Source organism: Balaenoptera physalus (assembly GCF_965194825.1).
Source record: "Balaenoptera physalus genome assembly, chromosome: 10".
Taxonomy (NCBI): Eukaryota; Metazoa; Chordata; class Mammalia; order Artiodactyla; family Balaenopteridae; genus Balaenoptera; species Balaenoptera physalus.
Genome location: NC_138889.1, coordinates 36,196,583 through 36,215,252, shown reverse-complemented (window position 1 = coordinate 36,215,252; position 18,670 = coordinate 36,196,583). Strand labels below are relative to the sequence as shown.

The window sequence follows — 18,670 nt, the reverse complement described above, 5'->3', positions numbered from 1 at the left end:
ATGGATAATGGACAGAAAACATTCAAATACAGAATCCAATCGTGATGGTCTCATTTTATCATTAAGATTTTAAGTGCTTTAAGTTCCTGGTACATATGTTTTTCACACTTAGTAATAGAGATAGAATTCTGAAATATGGTTGGTACCAGAAAATTCAGGAAATTTCATATATGGTAAGAGATTAAATATTTTAAAATGTATCCTTTATCATATTGACATTTTCATCTTTATTTATTCATAAATATAGCCATAAAATTCTAGTCCTGCTAATTCTAATCCATTATTTTTGAATATTATTTACATTCAATAGCAATGTTACACCTATAAACTGACCTTTTAATTAATGAAAAAACGGTGCTACTAGTTCCAAGACTGAAGTGGTGGCAATGTCATTCTGACTTAATAGACTACAATTTTATTAAATAATATAAGTGCAGTTGTCCTGGGTCAGATAATATTCAGGGTCATTTTATTAGGAAATATTTAATGAAGGTATTAATATTTACTCATACCCAACCTCCAGCTGGAATCCCATGGTGTGAGAGCACCAGGTTAATTGAGTTTTATCACAAAATCTCTAGACCACTTAATAACTGTAATGCACATTCCCTAAGGTCTGATCTATGAGAAGTGGAAAAATAGAAGAAAAAATGATTAATGTATAACTAGATTCTGCCGACATTTTCAGCATAGATATTCATTAAAAGTTTGAGCAACTGATGAAGATTTCTCTGGAAAGAAATTATGAGTCACTTTTCCTTCCAAACCCGGGACAGGAATAGGGAAAAAAGATAGATAAGTATTGATTTAGCCAATATAAACACAAGAATTTATAGGCTTTGAGTTTCCTGTAGATCTATGTTTTCCATCAGGGGCCACAATTTTTTCTTAGGAACTTACTCGTGAGAATTTATCTGTCAGGGTAATAGAAGTCTCAGTATTCCTCTTTCATTTTTCACGCTTTTAATTCCTCAGAGTAAAGTGAGTATTAAAATTTGGTATTTATACTTTCATTTTGTAACCCAATCAAATCTGGAAGGAGTAAGCCCAATATTTAATTACATCCACCAGATGGGAATGCAGATTGGTGCAGCCACTATGAAACACTAAATTGAAAAGATATATGCACCCTTCTGTTTACTGAAGCATTATTTACAATAGCCAAGATATGGAAACAACTTAAGTGCCCATCAAGAGATGAATGGATAGAGAAGATATGATATGATATATATATATATATATATGAATATTACTCAGCCCTAAAAGAGAATGAAATTTTGCCATTTGTGACAACATGGATGGACCTAGAGGATATTATGCTAAGTGAAATATGGCAGAAAGAGAAAGACAAACACTGTGTGATTTCACTTATATGCAGAATCTAAAAAATAAATGAAAAAATGATCAAGCATAACCAAAAAGAAACAGAGTCATAGGTACAGAGGAAAAACAGGTGGTTGCCAGAGGGGAGGGAGATAGGGGGAGGAGAGAAATAGGTAAGGAAGATTAAGCAGCATAAACTTTCAATTAAAAAATAAATGAGTCACAGGTATGAAATGCACTGTGCGGGGAATATAGCCAATAGTTATGTAATATCTTTGTATGGTGACAGATGACAGCTAGACTTATCATGGTGATCATTTTGAAATATATAGAAATATTGAATCACTAGCTCATCTACCAGGAACTAACAGTATTGAAGGTCAGTTATACTTCAAAACCAACCAAACAAACAAAGAAACAAACTGATAAAAAAGGAGATCAGATTTGTGGTTACCAGAGGTGGTGGGTTGGGGGAGGGGAAATTGGATGAAGGTGATCAAAAAGTACAAACTTCTGGTTATAAGATAAATAAGTACTAGGGATGGAATGTACAACATTATAAAGATAATGAACACTGCTGTATGTTATAAATGAAAGTTGTTAAGGGAGTAAATCCTGAGTTTTCATCACAAGGAAAAAATTTTTTTTCTATTTATATGATGTTGTATCTATATGAGATGATGGGTGCTCATTAAACCCATTGTGGGGATCATCTCATGGTGTATTAAGTGAAAACATTATGTTGTACACCTTAAAATTATACAGTGCTGCATGTTAATTATATCTCAATAAAACTGGAAAAAATTTATGTCCACCAGAAAGTAGTACAGGGTGTTAACTAAAGTGCAGATTATATATATATATATATATATATATATATATATATATATATATATATCATATGTTAAAAAGTGCAGATAATATATTTATCATATATTGAGTTCTTACTGTGAACCAGGTAAAGCTCTAAAGTTCTAAGGGCTTTATGTGTATTGCTTTATTTAATCTCTACAACAACCTATGAGGGAAGTACTATTGTTATCCCCCATTCTAAAGACAAGGAAATTGGGGCACAGAGCCATTCATGTCTTGCCCAAAGCCACAGAGCTGCTTTGAGGTAGAGTCCAGATTCAATGAGGCCATCTAACTTTGGAGCCTATACTGCAGATAGGTTTACCGACAGATCCAAAATTCTCATTCAATAAAACGAGTGGCCAAGGTGTAGGAGGAAGATGTACACACCACAGCCAAGAGAAGAGATTTTGTTCCCAGTAACTCAGTCATGATAGCAGCAAAGAAAACTAAATGTTGTTGGCAAGCTTCTTCCCAGGGCACTCTGCTTCCTTTGTTTTCCTTTTTCTTCATTATATGTATCATAGTTCTTAGTTTTATATATTTTAAGAATAATTTTGTTTGTTTATTTAATGTTCCTCTATTAATACTTTACTCAAGTGTAATCTTCTACCAATACTCCCAGATTGTAAATTCCATGAAGTCAGGAACCGCATGTGATTTACTTGCAACTGTATCCCCACTTCCCAACGCTTAGTAGAAATTCAATGAAGAAATGTTGAAAAAGTCAATGAATGCTGAGTGAGAAAAGAGTGAATTTGGGAGAAAATGATGTTTGAGCTTGCTGAAAGCAAGCAAGGAGTTATGTGTGGAAGGAATTCAGTCCAGAGGCCACTGGATTGTCACTTAGTATTTATATTTCACTAAGCTTCTTTGAAATCCTGGGCTCAGAATTTAGACCCAACCTACTCTCCTATTTCTTAAATAACAATTCTTGAAGTGATGACTAAAAACAGATTCTGAACCCTGAGTAATATTTACCAAATGATCTATTTTGAGAGATGTCTTTTAGGACAGAGGTCAGGAAATTTTTAGGAGCTGAGGCAGAACCACTAAAGGAGAGTGAGCAAAGAGACATTACTTAGAAGAAGGAGTTAAGAGTAGGAAATATCGGAATATCAAAGACTTGGAGCTGGGTCCAAGTAACTGAGACTAGAGTAAACATGGAATTCATCTGGGAAGGAGTTGATGTTCATGAACAAGAGCATTTAAGAGCTAGTGTAAATGGAGAAGATTTTTTTTTTTTATAGTACACCAACATTTAGAAGTTGAAGAGACAAAGAAGAACTAGGCAAGGAAATAAGGAGTATCCAAGGAAATAAGAATAAAAACATGAGATTGTAGTATCCCGGAATCACATGAAGAAAATATTTAAAGAAAAAAGGAATGGTTAGCCATGTTGCACACAGCTGATAGGCCTAGTAGAGTGATAATTGATCTTTACATTTAGCAGTGACCTGGTCACTATTAACTTGGAAGAGAGTCTTTACTGTGGAGTGGTACAGGCAAGGCTGCTTGGAATAGGCTCAAGGGAGAAGGGGAGGAGATGAATTGAACACAGTGACCATCCTTAGCTCTTCTCAAGAAGTCTTGATGTAAAGGAAAATAAGTGGAAGAAATGGTAGGTCAAGGTGGCCTTTTTAAGGTTAGAGGAATTTCTGTACAGTTATGGGAACGATCTAACAGGGAGACGATGATTGATGCTGAAGGAGAGACAGAGGGGAATTTCTAGAACGATGCCCTTCAGGAGTCAAGATAGGATGGAATGAGATTCAATGCACACAACTGGCCTTTAATAGGTGCACAGACTATTTATCCATAGCATATCAGTGAATGCAAGGCAGGGTATATGAGTGTACATACAGGTGGTGGGAGCATGTGAAGGACACTTTCTTCTGATTTCTTCTAATTTCTCAGTGAAACAGAAAGCACCATCATGAGGAGATCCAACAAGGTGTGGAGGTTGAGGACAGAAGATAAGATGTAAATATAAAAGTCCTGTAATTGAAACACCATTTCCCATTTATTTATGCTAATATATCTATTTTCCAGAGCTGAGGATCCCCAGAACTTGGATCGCGGAGTGGGAAAATCAGAGATGTCAGAAAAAAAGCCTGGGCAGCTAGAAGGGCATCAGGTAGAAGAACTAAAACTGCCCTTGAGAGAGGGAGACCTCACTGAATTAATAATCAGTTGCTCTCAGACCAGGAGAATAATGGAGGCTACCGGCTAAGTCCAGGGTCTTTACGTCTAATGCAATGGAAATGACAGCTTAGGGGTTTGAGACTCTCTCCAGAGCCTGGAAATTCCTCTTCAGCTCCTGACTCTGACTCCACTTTCATGTACAACTGTGCATTGTATGTGGAGCAGTAGGACAGCCTTGATACTGCTGGGCATCCCCTCTTTGCAGGGCAGCCTCTCCACACTGATCTTTAACACTGTCTACTGCTCTCCCATTTGCTTTGAAAGACTCTCTTCCCTTCCCTTCCCTTCAATGACATCCCACTTTTCTGCTTTTCCTCTTTCCTTTCCAGGTTCCACTACCTCCGCTTTTGTTTGAAATGCTGGTGCTCCTCAGGTTACCATTTTAAACACTCTAGTTCTCATTTTACCTATTTCATTGGCAAATTTATCAATTCTCATAGTTTTTATAACCACCTATTTGGTTACCATTTAATAATCTCTCATGAGCCTTTATGTTTACAGAATTTTATAATCAACATAAATGCGCTAGAAGCACCTCTAGCTCTCTACCTGCCCAAAATTAAATTATTGAGCTTTCATCTCAAGCACGTGCCTTTTCCTGCATTTTTATCCATCTTCTTGTAGCACAGACCATCCTCAGTTTCTTACTTTCCCTTCCTTGCCTGCAATTCAATCTGTCAGTAATTTTATTGATTTCTTTTCCATACAGATGATCACCTTCTCAGTTCTGACTAATCTTTGCTTTTATTACAGTTTTAGGCTCTTGGGTAGTCTTTTTTCCTTTTGTCTTAGTCCAAATGGCACTTCAGCCAGAGTGATCCTTCTAAAATGCATATTGTTTTCTTTCCATTTTCTCCTGACATACCAGGCATTTCATCACTGGTCCCTTGCTTACTTATCCAGCCTTACCTCTTCTCTCACCTGTATGCCTCTGACCCTGGGTTCCAGACTATTTTAATCTACCAAGTATGACATGCTGCCTTTCCTTTCCAGTTCTTCTTCATATACTATCTCCTCTTTGTATAGAATATCTTTCTTTTCCTACACAGAGTTTTGCTGAGCTAATCACTAACAGGCTTTCAGGGCTCAGTTTGGATAGTATTTCAACTGGAAATCATTTTCTCATGTCCCTAGGCTGAATGAGAGGATTCTTCAGCTGTGGATGAGAGTCCATAGGTTCCTGAATTTACTCTTCTCTCACACTAAAGTTGCACACATAGTTACCTTTCTTCTCCACTAGATCATAAGCTCCTTGAAGGCTGTTGCAATACAATTTTCCCTCAGAATCCATGGGGCAATGGTTCCAAGACTCCTTTGGATACCAAGATCCGAGGATGCTCAAGGCTCTTGTATAAAATGGCTTAGTATTTATATATAACCCACACACATCCTCCTGAATACTTTAAATCATCTCTAGATTATTTATAATACCTAGTACAATGTAAATATTATATAAATAGTTGTTGGTTGCAGCAAATTCAAGTTTTGCTTTTTGGAACTTCCTGGAAAATTTTTTCCCTGAATATTTTTGATTTCTGGTTGTTTGAATCTGTGGATGCAGAATCTGCAGATATGAAGAGACAACTATATTTGTTCATCCTTGTATCCCTCGCACTTATCCCCTACTGAGTTCTCATTACACACTTTTTGAATACATGAATGAATGAATAAATTGTTAGATTTCTAGTAGCAGCTTTGGAGTCACTTTAATTGATGAAAAAGTAATTTCTATTGCAACAGATGCAACTGATTACATAACAAATGAAATCCTGTTGTGAAACACAACAACCAAATCCTAATTTGGTTCATCTCTAATTACATGGAGTGTCATAAGCCAATTATTGTACCACTTGGACAGTATGCATTTTGTTTATATATATATATATATGTTTTACAAGCATGATCCTGGCTTTTTTGAACCTCATTATGGCCCTTCTAGCTTTCCATTGATTATCCTTATCTAGCTTTAAGAACTGTAAGCCACATTCTCATACTCCATTTTAATTTTAAACACTAGCATGGGACAGTTCTTTTTTTCTTTCTTATATGAGCAAGGTAGGCAGCTAAAACAAAAGCAACAGACTGCACAGAGAAATGAGTAGGTTCAGAGACTACAACTACAAACTACCTTAAAGGAAACTCATTCTCTTTTCATTACCTTACACCTCTAGGTGCCAAAACTTGCATTTAATTTCAGGTTTTAAAAGAGATTTTATGTCTACCCATAATCTGTTCTCATATAGTTTGCCCAGGAGAGCTTAGCTATTTTCAGTTAAAGTTGATCCACCTTTACCAGACTTGTGGTTGAACACAAAGACTAAAGGACATGAATCTCTTAACAGCTCCTGATGGGATTGGACTACACATATCATGCTCATTTTAAAGGTGGAGTGCATCTAAAAATATACCTTTTTGAGTTTCAGAGAAATCATATTTACAATTTCACAGAACAGAAAATGTTAAATTTAGTTTGATGCTTAACACCTAAAGGGTTATTTTCAAATCACAGAAATGCTTCATGCATTCCAAAATATCTCTATGAGACAGGATAATGATTCTAAATAATCTTAATTGTGAGAAAGCTTACTCACAAATATAAATTATTTTTTATCCAAAATTAAATTAACATCCATTAAGTTGAAATGTCAAATACTCTGACCAAAAATGTCTGACTCCTAAAAGTATTTCCAAAATCAACGAATTGTCGAATACAGCTGATATTAGATATAGAAAAAATCCAATTCTTAATTGTTTTTTAGAATTCATCATAATTAGTTTGTGTTTTTAATCGTTTGATATATACACCAAACTGACTTCCCTGTGGTCATAAAGGAGAGTCAGTACAATCTACTTCAGGCACTATGCATATCTTTTCTAATGAAAAATCTTGGAAATTAAAGTAAAATATGGGCAATACATTTCTCAATAATCATTAAAGGTAGGGATTTCATAATAGTATTCCTACTTAATAATATTTTTATATAGATTATATATAACAAACTCTACAAAACAAATTCCATCTATTACATTCCATAATGAATTTGACTGCTTTTCAAGAACATGAGGCATAACTTACAGTCTAGTGCAAATATATATGCTTCATTAGACACATTTCCTACTATATGATAAATTTTAGGTGATGAAGATCCAATTTATATTTGTAGAATGTAATTGATAATGCTGTTTTCCTCTTTTTCTCATTTTTAAATAATAAAGAACTGATTTAATGTGTGTGAATGGATATTTTAATATTAAGACCAAATATTCCTGACAAGGAAAATAAAAGAAATGAAATTTGGATGGATTGCATCCTTCTTCCCTCCCTTCCTTTCTTCCTTCTTTCCTTCATTCCTCCTTTCCTTCCTTCCTTTTTCTCTTTTCCTTCCTCCTTTCCTTTTCTTTTTTTAAAATTAATTAATTAATTAATTTTTGGCTGCATTGGGTCTTCATTGCTGCGTATGGGCTTTCTCTACTTGCAGCGAGCAGGGGCTACTCTTCATTGTGGTGCACGAACTTCTCATTGCGGTGGCTTCTCTTGTTGCAAGCACAGGCTCTAGGTGTGCAGGCTCCAGAAGTTGTGGCACGTGGGTTCAGTAGTTGTGGCTCGCAGGCTCTAGAGTGCAGGCTCAGTAGTTGTGGCACATGGGCTTAGTTGCTCTGCAGCATGTGGGATCTTCCCGGACCAGGGCTCAAACCCCTGTCCCCTGCATTGGCAGGCGGATCCTAACCATTGTGCCACGAGGGAAGTCCCTCCTTTCCTTTCTTTTCATTCCTCCTTCATGTCTTTTTTCTCTCTTTCTTTCTTTCTTGCAAAACACCAACTTTATAACTAGTAAAGTTTTCAGAAAATGTTTTAAAATATATTTTTAATATTTTATTTTTTTCCATTCCCACTGTAGTTTGCATTTTGTTGCATCTCCAAGGGAGATTTTCAACAATGTCTTCAGAAGAAAAATTTTCAGTAAAAAAAACTAGTTTCCTCAGAATTCACTTTTTATTATTATTATTTTTTATTTACAGAATATTCTGGAACTCTTCCTGGTCTCCCTACTTCATATGCTACTTTGCTAAGAATTAAGAAGAGTTCATCTTCATCCCTCTATGGTTCAAAGACTAGACCACGATACAGCAGCCCTCCATTAGGAACACTGAGTGTTTCTTCACCGAGCTGGCGAGGGGCAGCTCAACATTATTATTCCCCCATCAATCTTTATCATTCCTCAGATGCCCTCAAACAAGATGGTAAGTGTCAAAAGAAAATTGCACCTGTTGGAGTTAAGCAGGGAAAAAAGACTTTATTCAAGACTATTGCAGTAGGAGTTAAGCCTATTACAATAGAGGAGAGAGGTTAAACTCAACTGTGAAACAGAAAGTGAGTTTTTAAGATCTGGAAAGATGGAGGACATTAAGGAGGAGTTGGTCCAGTGTAATAAGGCCATCTGTGTTTACTAATTGGTACCTATTGAAGTTAGCCTCTTACCATCTTATAGAGTCTGGGAAATAGGGACCCTCTCTTTTTTGATGATTACATTTCAAAAAAAAAAAAAAAAAAAAAGGCTCCCAGGTCCTTGAGAAAGACATTCTTGGGTTTTACAACTGGTAAGAGACTGAGTAAAGATTTACATTTCACAGAAGCAAAGAAGGAATTTATAATTGTAGTTCTTCTAAAGTAAATGCTGTAAGAAAATGGAGGTTAGGGGACCAGAGTCAGGAGGAAACCTGTCAAAAGTTAAGTGAAGCTGAGGAAAATGTTAAGGCCATCTTGGTCATAAGTTAGTCTTATGTTCCACACCTATTTCAAAATTTTTTTAATGTGTTTAATTATAATTGATTCCAATTCTGATTTAGGATTAAGACTAAATAAATTCATATACTGAAAGCAAAAATATTAAATTTCTGAAGGACAATTTGACAATGAAAATCAAGATCCTCAAAATAGTCATATCCTTCAATCTCATATTTTATTTCTAGAAATGTGTTTTGCATAAGGAAATAATAAACAATGTACACAGAGATATAAGTATATACTTAGCAGCATTTATGAGTAGAAAATAAGAAATAATTCAAATGTCCAACACTAAGAAATCAGTTAAATTAAGGATGACTATGCAGCTATTAACATTATGATTTGAACAACATTTTCTAAATGTTCCCTAACTTTGTCATTTTTGGATATATCAACAAAACAGTACAAGGCTAATTAACAGAGAGAAGCACTAGTGCTTGATTATTACCAGGCTCTGTGCCAGTCTCTTTTGCATAGCTTATATCAATAATACTGTCAACAAACATTTGAAGTGGATATTATTACTGTCTTCTTTGGAAACAGAAACTCAAGGGGCAGATAAGTATCTTTGACAAGGTCACTCTTCTAATAACTAACCAATTTCATTCATATATCTACTGATTTTAAGTACAATACACTTTGGGATATATTTCAATTATGATTGATAAAAGACTAAACATTTAGAGAAACATTTTGTAAGAACTAAACTACTTGGAAAAATCCTAGAAATTTCAAATTAGGTTGTGGTACCAAACCCAGGCAAACTCATGCCTCATGATTATGCAAATTGTTGCCATGTGGAGCATCATCTCATAGTGCTGGCATTTAATTTTATTTAAGCATGGTGTTTGTTCCTTAAAATGTTTTGTTTTTCAAAGTACTTATAAGTTTTTAAATTTCCATAATATATTCTGTGAAAAAAAATCAAGAGAATTAGGAGACAAGCCACAGCCTCGATGAAAATATTTGCAAAAAGGCACATCTGATAAATGACAGTTATTCAAAATATACAAAGTACTTTTAAAAATCAACGTAAGAACTTCAACAACATGAGTTTAAAATGGCCCCAAAACCTTAACAGACATGTCATCAAAGAAGATGCAGATGACAAATAATTATATGAAAAGATACACCACATCTTATGTCATCACAGAAATGAAAATTAAAACAACAATGAGATACTACTACACACTTATTAGAAGTGTCCAAATCCAGAACACTGAAAACACCAAATGATGCTGAGGATGTGGAGCAACAGGAACTCTCATATCTTGCTGATGGGAATAGAAAATAAAACAGTCTCTTTGGAAGACAGTTTGGCAGTTTCTTATAAAACTATACATACTCTTATCATATAGGAGAGATGGATAAGCAGAGTACAGAAGATTTTTAGGGCAGTGAAAATACTCTGAATGATATCATAATGATGGATATATGTATATATATATATATATATATATATATATATATATATATATGGACATATCCTTATACATTTGTCCAAATCTATAGAATGTACAACACCAAGAGTGAACCCTAGCATAAACTATGACTATTGGTGATTATGATGTGTTAATGTAGGTTCATCTTTGGTAAAAATGTGAGTGATGTTCATTCTGTGAGTGATGAATCATTCTGGTGAGTGATGTTGATAATGGGAGAAGGTATGCATGTGGGGGGAAGGGAGGTAGATGAGAAATCTCTGCCTTCTCATTTTGTTGTAAATCGCTCTAAAAAATAAATTCTTTGTAAAAAATCCATTACATTAACTCTAATGTCATACTCATCAGGCAGAGATGTGTTGGGATTTGTCCTCTTTAGGCCTCATTCATTATTTTATAGGATGACACCAAGAGAGAATGTATTGACTGAGTGATTGGAACTATGGGATACTATTGTATTTGGTATAATTTGGTATCACCTCGTGTTCTACTCCTTTGTTCTCTTGTTCCAAATATAAGTTAATGTGGTTCACAATGATACATAGAATACAGCTAGAAAATGTGAATTAAAACATACAAAAATGATGAAAACAGCAAATATTGAGACATAAAATGGAGCCAAGTTTGAGACTAATTCAAAGTGTCTGTATGCCTGTCATCGGTTAGTCCCATTTGTGATAATTAGTTAAAGAAAAAGAAACTCTGATCAGTTACACATTTCCCACTCTTTTAAGGATTAAAATGAATCAGTTACTCGGTAGAAATGCAGCTATTTCTGACGCTAGATTAGACAAATTTTTCTGGAGCGTTCTCATTAACAGTTTAATATTTGATGTAATGGTCAATGACCTGAACATTATTGTTATTGTGTACATAACAATGAGTTTCATCTGCTTCGATAAAGGCAGATGAAACCCAATCATCAACAACAAAATTAGAAGTAATTATCTAAAACTGTGCTCTTCTTTAATCTTTAATATACATACAATCTCTTGAGAGTCTTGTTAAAATACGTCCCCTTTCAACAGATCAGGAGGGGAGGGCCGTATAATCTGCATTTATAAAAAGCTTCCAGGTGATGCTTACGCTGCTGGTCCATGAACCATACTTTGAGTGGCGAGGCTCTAGGCTAGGGATCAGTTTGATATAATTTAAGTCCTTTGCTGGTCTAGTTTAATCCATATTTAGAGTATCAGGCAGAATGGATAGTCTGAGTATTTTCCAAGTAATCTTCCATAAGTATTGTTTTCCCATCTGAGCATTTGATAGATCTTGGCTATATGTGACTTTGAGTTTGTTCTCTCTGACAAGAGCCTGACATACGGCTTTTGTCAGGTAATTCCCTTTAGCCTTAATAGAGAGTAAAGCTGGAGTTGACATGCTCTTGTGAAAAATGAGAAAACTAACAGAGCCTGAATAGAAAGTTATCCCACTTCTGCTCAGAGTGAAGCCCAAAACTACCCCAGATAGAGTTAAGATTTTTCTGAGAAACATAAAAGTGTTGTTTGCAGATCAGTTTGGGAAAGCAATTCTACTTCTGTATATAAAACCTGGAGAAACTCTCCCACACATGCACAAGGAAATATAAAAGTACCTCACTGCAATGTAAGTTTAATAGCAAAAAATTGAAAACAACTCACATGTCCATCAGAAGGGGAATGGATACATAAACTGTGTTTTTCGTTCATTGAAAAATTAAGACTGTTAAAGAGAATAGACCATATCTTTATGAAACAAAATGGATATACTTCAAAATATAATAGTTAGTGAACAAGGAAATTTACAGAATATTACATATGATGTCATTTATGTAAAAAAATAAAAATAAAATATAATATTCATGGATAACTATATATAATACAATTTTTAATATATGAACTTGAGACAACAAGTGACTATAGCGTTTACCTCTGAGGACAAAGGGAAAAGGAGAGCAGGTAAATGGTACCAGGATAGGGAAGACAGATGACCTCAACAGTGTGATTTTTTTTTCTTAAAATATAAAATATGAAAATAATATGATGACACCTGTAGTAGGTAGACTATAAAACAGGTCACAGTGATTCCCACCTGCTGGTATTTACAGTGTAATCCCTTTTCTTCCACTGTGGGCTGAAGCTAGTAACCTGCTTCTGGAGAATAGATTCTGACAAAAGTAATGGACTATAACTATATGACTTCCAACATTAGGTTACAAAAGACTCTGGCTTTCATCTGACTTCTGTTCCAAAGGAAAATGCTTAATTTGGGCCTGAGTAAACAAATCTTGACTGATTATAGGGACTAGATGCCTAAAAAGAGTACCAACCTGTTGAGATAATCACAAGATAACACAGAAAAATAAAATAGATGAAACTTATAAAGAAAACCTTAAAATCACAATATTGTGAGAAGAATGCTCTGTAGCAAATACAGAGGTATGGTGAGGACATCAACAAAATGAACAAAAGTTATGTTTATTATCTCACAATCTTTGTGGGTCAGGAAGACAGATGTGGTTTAACTTGTCCTCTGGTTTTGTGTCTTTCACAAGGTGAGACTCCTGTTTTATCTCAAGGCTCAAATAGGTACAGATCCACTTGTAAGCTCACTTACCTCGCATAATTGTTCACAGGACTCAGTTGCTGAGGGTGGTTGGACTGAGTGTCTCAACTACTCATTGCCTTTGGCCAGAGGTCATTCTCGGGGTCCTCTTTATAGGGTAGCACAAAACATGGTAGCTGATTTCCAACAGCAGGAGCATGTCAGAGCAAGAGAAGGCAAACAAGGTGGCTACCAGAAAAGTACAACAGTGAGTCACTGAAATTTGGTTGAAGTGAGGAAGTAGAGCCAGGGAAATAAATAAAAAATTTTGAGCTAGACTCAAGAAAGGGAGAAGAGAAACGGAGAGTACCTGAAAGAGAGAATGCTGTTCATTGGAGCTGAGCAATCAGAGAAGTCATCTGATTGTCATTTTTCTTTCAACCTGATATTGTTATTTTGGATAATGACTATGATCACTTCAAATTTTGCCAGTGAAATGCTCCCTATACCAAGAGGTATTATCTAGTTTTAAAAAATTTAGTTGTTAATAGTTACTCTACAGTAGTTGTTTGAATGCAAGCAATGTCATTTAATTGATTTTAAAAATTGACTAAAGTTTAAATTGGAAATTCTCATGGTAATATAGGTTAATTGAAAGCCCTTATGAGTCAGCACCTCAAACAACTGCAAAACATGTCCTAGTTTTGGATTTTGCAATGTAGACAAGGACTATTAACCACTGCTGACACTATACCTGTTCATCCCATTATAAATGAACATCCAATAACTTGGTCTTTGACTTAATCTCTTCTTGTTATTGTGGTTTTAGTGGGAGTAAACTAAGTGTAGGGTGCATTTTATTCTTCCATATGTGATGAGATGGTTAGGTAAGATATTTTATCTTCCTTGCAGAGAGACAGTCAGGATTAAGAGTGATTCTTACTAGAAAGTTTAGGTTTTTACTGGTGAAGCCCATTCTTGGGATTCAGAGACTACAAATGCTACCTCAGGTGGAAAAACAATGTGGTTCTTGAAAGTAGCTGAAGCAAGTTATTTTTCGTGAAGTTTAAGTACATAATTTTGGATATCTTTAATTCCCTCAATGATAAGTACTACCTGCAATTTATGTAGCACTCTGAGTCTACCCAGCCTTTGGAGTTTCTACCACTGGCTTCTGATGTCTGGAAGAGTCCTGCAACCTACCAGATTTGTTGCCTCACATTCTCAATACCTTTGGCTGAATTTCATTGTTGATGTGGCTTATTTCCAGATTAGACTTGGAACATGAGCAATGGCCTCATGACTCAAAGTGGTCTCTGTGTTGACAATTTTCTGTTGTTTCCTCAAAGTACCCTTTGCTGATAAATTGTCTTGGAGGACCAAATAAAAAATTTAAATGATCTTTTATGAGAATAAGAGTTCCCTCTGGGCAGGGAAAAAGGCATTTCAGTTGGATGATATACTCCTATATAAATTAGATCCAGTTTCTCTCAGTTTAAAAACCATCTTTTAATAAAATACTTACCATTTCATGACTATTCATTGAAACTTTGTTTTTTTGTTTTATGGTATTCTTAATTTTTAGAGCTATCGTTATTAGCTTCTGTTAGTATGCTTTTCTCTCCAATTTAGCTATATTCCATTTGAGCAAAGACCATCTTGTATATTCCGTACCTTTTTTCTCTTTCAGTACTTAGAGCAGTGAAAGCTTAGTTGGAGCTTAACAAATATTGTTTAATTAAGGAGGCATGTACTTGAGGAATTTGAAATCTGAATTTAGGCTAAATTTCTACACCATGACAGAATATTTGCCTGAAGATTTTTAAGCTAAACTGTGTTTATTTTTATTACAAATGAAAAGGAGGGAAAAACAATGTCTTCCATCTGTTGACAAGGTGGCTTTGTGGTTTGACATCTTCTGAATGTTGTATGGGGTCAGTACATTTTGATTATTCTCATAAGTGATAGCATCTCTGAATCAGCTGGCCTTTCTTTTATAGCCACATTAAAAATGATGAAAACATCTATTAGACTGTCAATGTATAGTATGTACACAACATCATACTACTACCCATGAAACATTCATCACAAAGCTTTTTAATAAATCATGCTCTTCAATTCTTAGGAATCCTTGAAAGTTTTATAATGACAGTTTACACTTGTTTAACTTTCATAAAGAAACATAATTTCAGTGTTAAAAGGCAACTTAAAGAAAGGTTTGGATATTTTCTTTAAGAATTCATCTTATATTCTCACAAACTGTGAAAAGTTTTACTCACATTTTAACTGTGGATGTCATCATAAAATGCAATTTCTAATTAAACATTTCAAAATTTCTGGAAATTATCACATAAAATATATCAATGATCATTAAAAGTGAATTTGGTTTAATTGTATTGGACATGACAGGTTGTTATTTCCTCTAGACCATAATACCAATATGCTTAGTTCACATTACATGAATAAGCTAGATGAGGCCATTAATTAGAGGTAACCAGTAGGTGGAGAGCATTGGATCTGGCATTAGGCCTAATCTTTGAGAAAAATGGACACAGAAATAATTGTTTAAAAGAGGATTTAAGTCAGAAAGGCAAGTTTAGAACCTAGGTAGACATGGTAATGTCTGGTCATGATTCAGGAAACAATTGAAAACAGTGTTTCAACACCAAGAAGCAAGGCTTCCCTAGGGAACCTGGCTGTAGAAGTCTCAGATAAGGTGATACTTAAAACCCTCCTACAGGAAGAAAGTTAGTATCTGGGTAGCCTTTCAATAAGTGACAGAAATTTCAAAAAGGGTTAGAGGAAATGAGATATCAGCTTGATCTTAAGACAGGACTCTACAGGGAAACCAATGTCTCCATAAACAAAATGACATACCAGTGCTTCAAAAGCTCCACTGGAAGAAGGGTAGATGGACCCCAGGATCATCATTTCACAGTAGAACTTCGTCCTCCTATTTAGGCATCTCTGATGAAAGACTACTGTCAATACAGTGCTAACTTTAGGCTCTGGTTTATTGCTCTGGTCTGATTCTAAGAAGGGGTTGTACCTCCACTTTAGAGGTGTTTTTAAATTTTGTGGAGTAGTTTTGATTGTCTTAATTTTGATTCAAGGATGCTACTTTAATTTAGAAAGTGGAGGGCTTCCCTGGTGGCACAGTGGTTAAGAATCTGCCTGCCAATGCAAGGGACACGGGTTCGAGCCCTGGTCTGGGAAGATCCCACATGACGCGGAGCAGCTGGGCCCGTGAGCCACAATTACTAAGCCTGCGCCTCTGGAGCCTGTGCTCCGCAACAAGAAAGGCCTCGATAGTGAGAGGCCCGCGCACCACGATGAAGAGTGGCCCCCCCACTTGCCGGAATTAGAGAAAGCCCTCACACAGAAACGAAGACCCAGCACAGCCATAAATAAATAAATTAAAAAAAAAAAAAAGACTGCCTGTTAAAAAAATTTTTTTAAATTAAAAAATAAATAATAAAAAAAAAGAAAGTGGAGAATAGGAGTGCTAAATGACCTATAATTACAGTACTCTTAAATGTCCTTCTAAACTTTCACATTAGTGAAAATTCTCTTTAAAACTTTCTGAGGCAAGAATCTAACTCTGTGCTTTATTATATGCAAGGTATTTTTGGTACATAATGGAAATGTCAATGAGAAACGTGTAAATTACAGCAAGATTATATTTAGTTTTGTTAAGAACTTTAACAGAATTTGTTGACCATTTAGAGAATCACATCACCTAACACCAATAACACTCATAAAATTTGATTAATCTATACTACACTTAGATCAGTTTGCCTTTGTAGCTGCTACATTCATGGGGGTTTTATCAACAAAAACAAACTTTGATTACTTCTTTATGTCTCCTATTACAATTGTTCTTGAGAATTTACATATTGAATTAAATACTATTTTATAATGTTACTTATTTTTTATTTTATCCCTTCATTAGATTAAAAAATGCATATAGGTAGGTTAGAATATCCATTAATTTAAGAATGATAAGAGGAAAATTATAAAATACTTGTTATTAAAAGAATTTGAGAACTACTAACCTAAAGATGGATGTGTAGCAATTTTTCCTAAATTCTATATTGTTTTTCTGGACATGGTGAGACCAGAAAGGATGGAGTTATTACTGAGGCTCAGGAATAACAGAAGGGAAAAGGAGAAAGAAAAAAAACATATATATGATTTTATGATTTATAAGTATAATTTAAACATTTGCAATTTATGTTACTCTACATAAGTGCCTCCAAACCTAGCCCTTGGCTTGCCTCCATAGGTAATGCCATCTTGCCCAAATAATTTGGATGATCCCAGAGCATATTTTGTTTTCCTGATATAAACCTAAGGAAAGCTATCTAGAGAAACTCAGGAGTTACCTTTCTCACATGCCTACCTTACACATTTTAGTTAACTGTCTGAAGATATATTGCTTCCATGGATGCAAACCCCTTGGGAAGGATATATGCTTCCCTTAAAGAATACTGTCACCTACCCAGGTGACTGAGCCTTAACTTGCCATGTGATTTTCCTACAGAGGGCAAGATCAATATCCCATAACACAAAATTGGTTCAAATGCAAAGACTAATAATGCTATACATATACCAAAAAGTGTTTATTTTTCACATCATGAAGCTTTCTGATGAGAGCAGGATAGGCTGGTATGAAAATGGCTTGAGCAAGGAATGGGTTGCATTAGTTTTTGTTGTGGTTGGGGAGTGGAGCTGGGGTGAGAGTTCTTATGTGGGCTTGGGTTTTCGTGTTATGAACTTTCCTACCTGAGTCAAGGGAGGGATGCATATCATCTTTCCCTGAGGTGAAGCAAAAGGAAAAAAAGTGACTGGTGGGGCTTGAAAGCCATCCACAGTCAAAGATCAAAAATGAAGTCAGACTTGATTACATGACTGTACAGTGCAAGTCAACCACGTAAAAATGCAAAACAAGAAGCATAACATCCATATAATATAAATGTCTAAATAATAACACTGGACCTTCTAGAAAGGTTAACAAAAAAGGATTTAGAAATAGAGACACAGGATGAAAACCCGTTTTCAGAATTTGAGCATGTGAAGAAGGACTGGGACTAAAGGATTAAGTAGAAAACCAGTTATAAAAACTGGAGCACTATAACCTGATATAGCTAGATATGAGGTGGAATGGTTGAATATCTCCTGTCATAGGCCCATGGCCTAAGACTATACTTAACTAAATAGTAATCCAAAGGCCTGAACTTGGAAAGGAGAATATAAGCAGGATTCTATAATCTAATGATATATACTTCAGTGACCATTGCTTCCTAATCAAATTATATCTTCATTAAAAGCTTCAAAATTATTTTGCTTTTAAATGTAATATTAATCAAGACAAGATAATTCTGGATGCTATAATAAACAATTTGACACAATAAATGTTCTTTTCTATTCACATCCCATTCCACTTCGTTCTTCAATGAATGGTTCTCCATGTGGAGAGTTTGGGAACCATCTAATATTTTGATATCTATTAGGATCTCACTGGCACTTACTGCTTTTT

General features: G+C 35.1%; 1 protein-coding gene across 2 annotated transcripts in view; it reads left to right on the top strand.

Moving 5' to 3' along the window:
* The window catches only part of CNTN5 (contactin 5), a 1,367,783-nt gene that overhangs the window by 827,921 nt on the left and 521,192 nt on the right, over positions 1–18,670 (top strand). For both annotated transcript variants that reach the window (XM_082409880.1, XM_082409881.1), the window contains one exon: positions 8,401–8,622. In XM_082409880.1, coding sequence (XP_082266006.1) covers positions 8,401–8,622 — 222 coding nt within the window. The remainder of the gene's footprint in view (positions 1–8,400; positions 8,623–18,670) is intronic.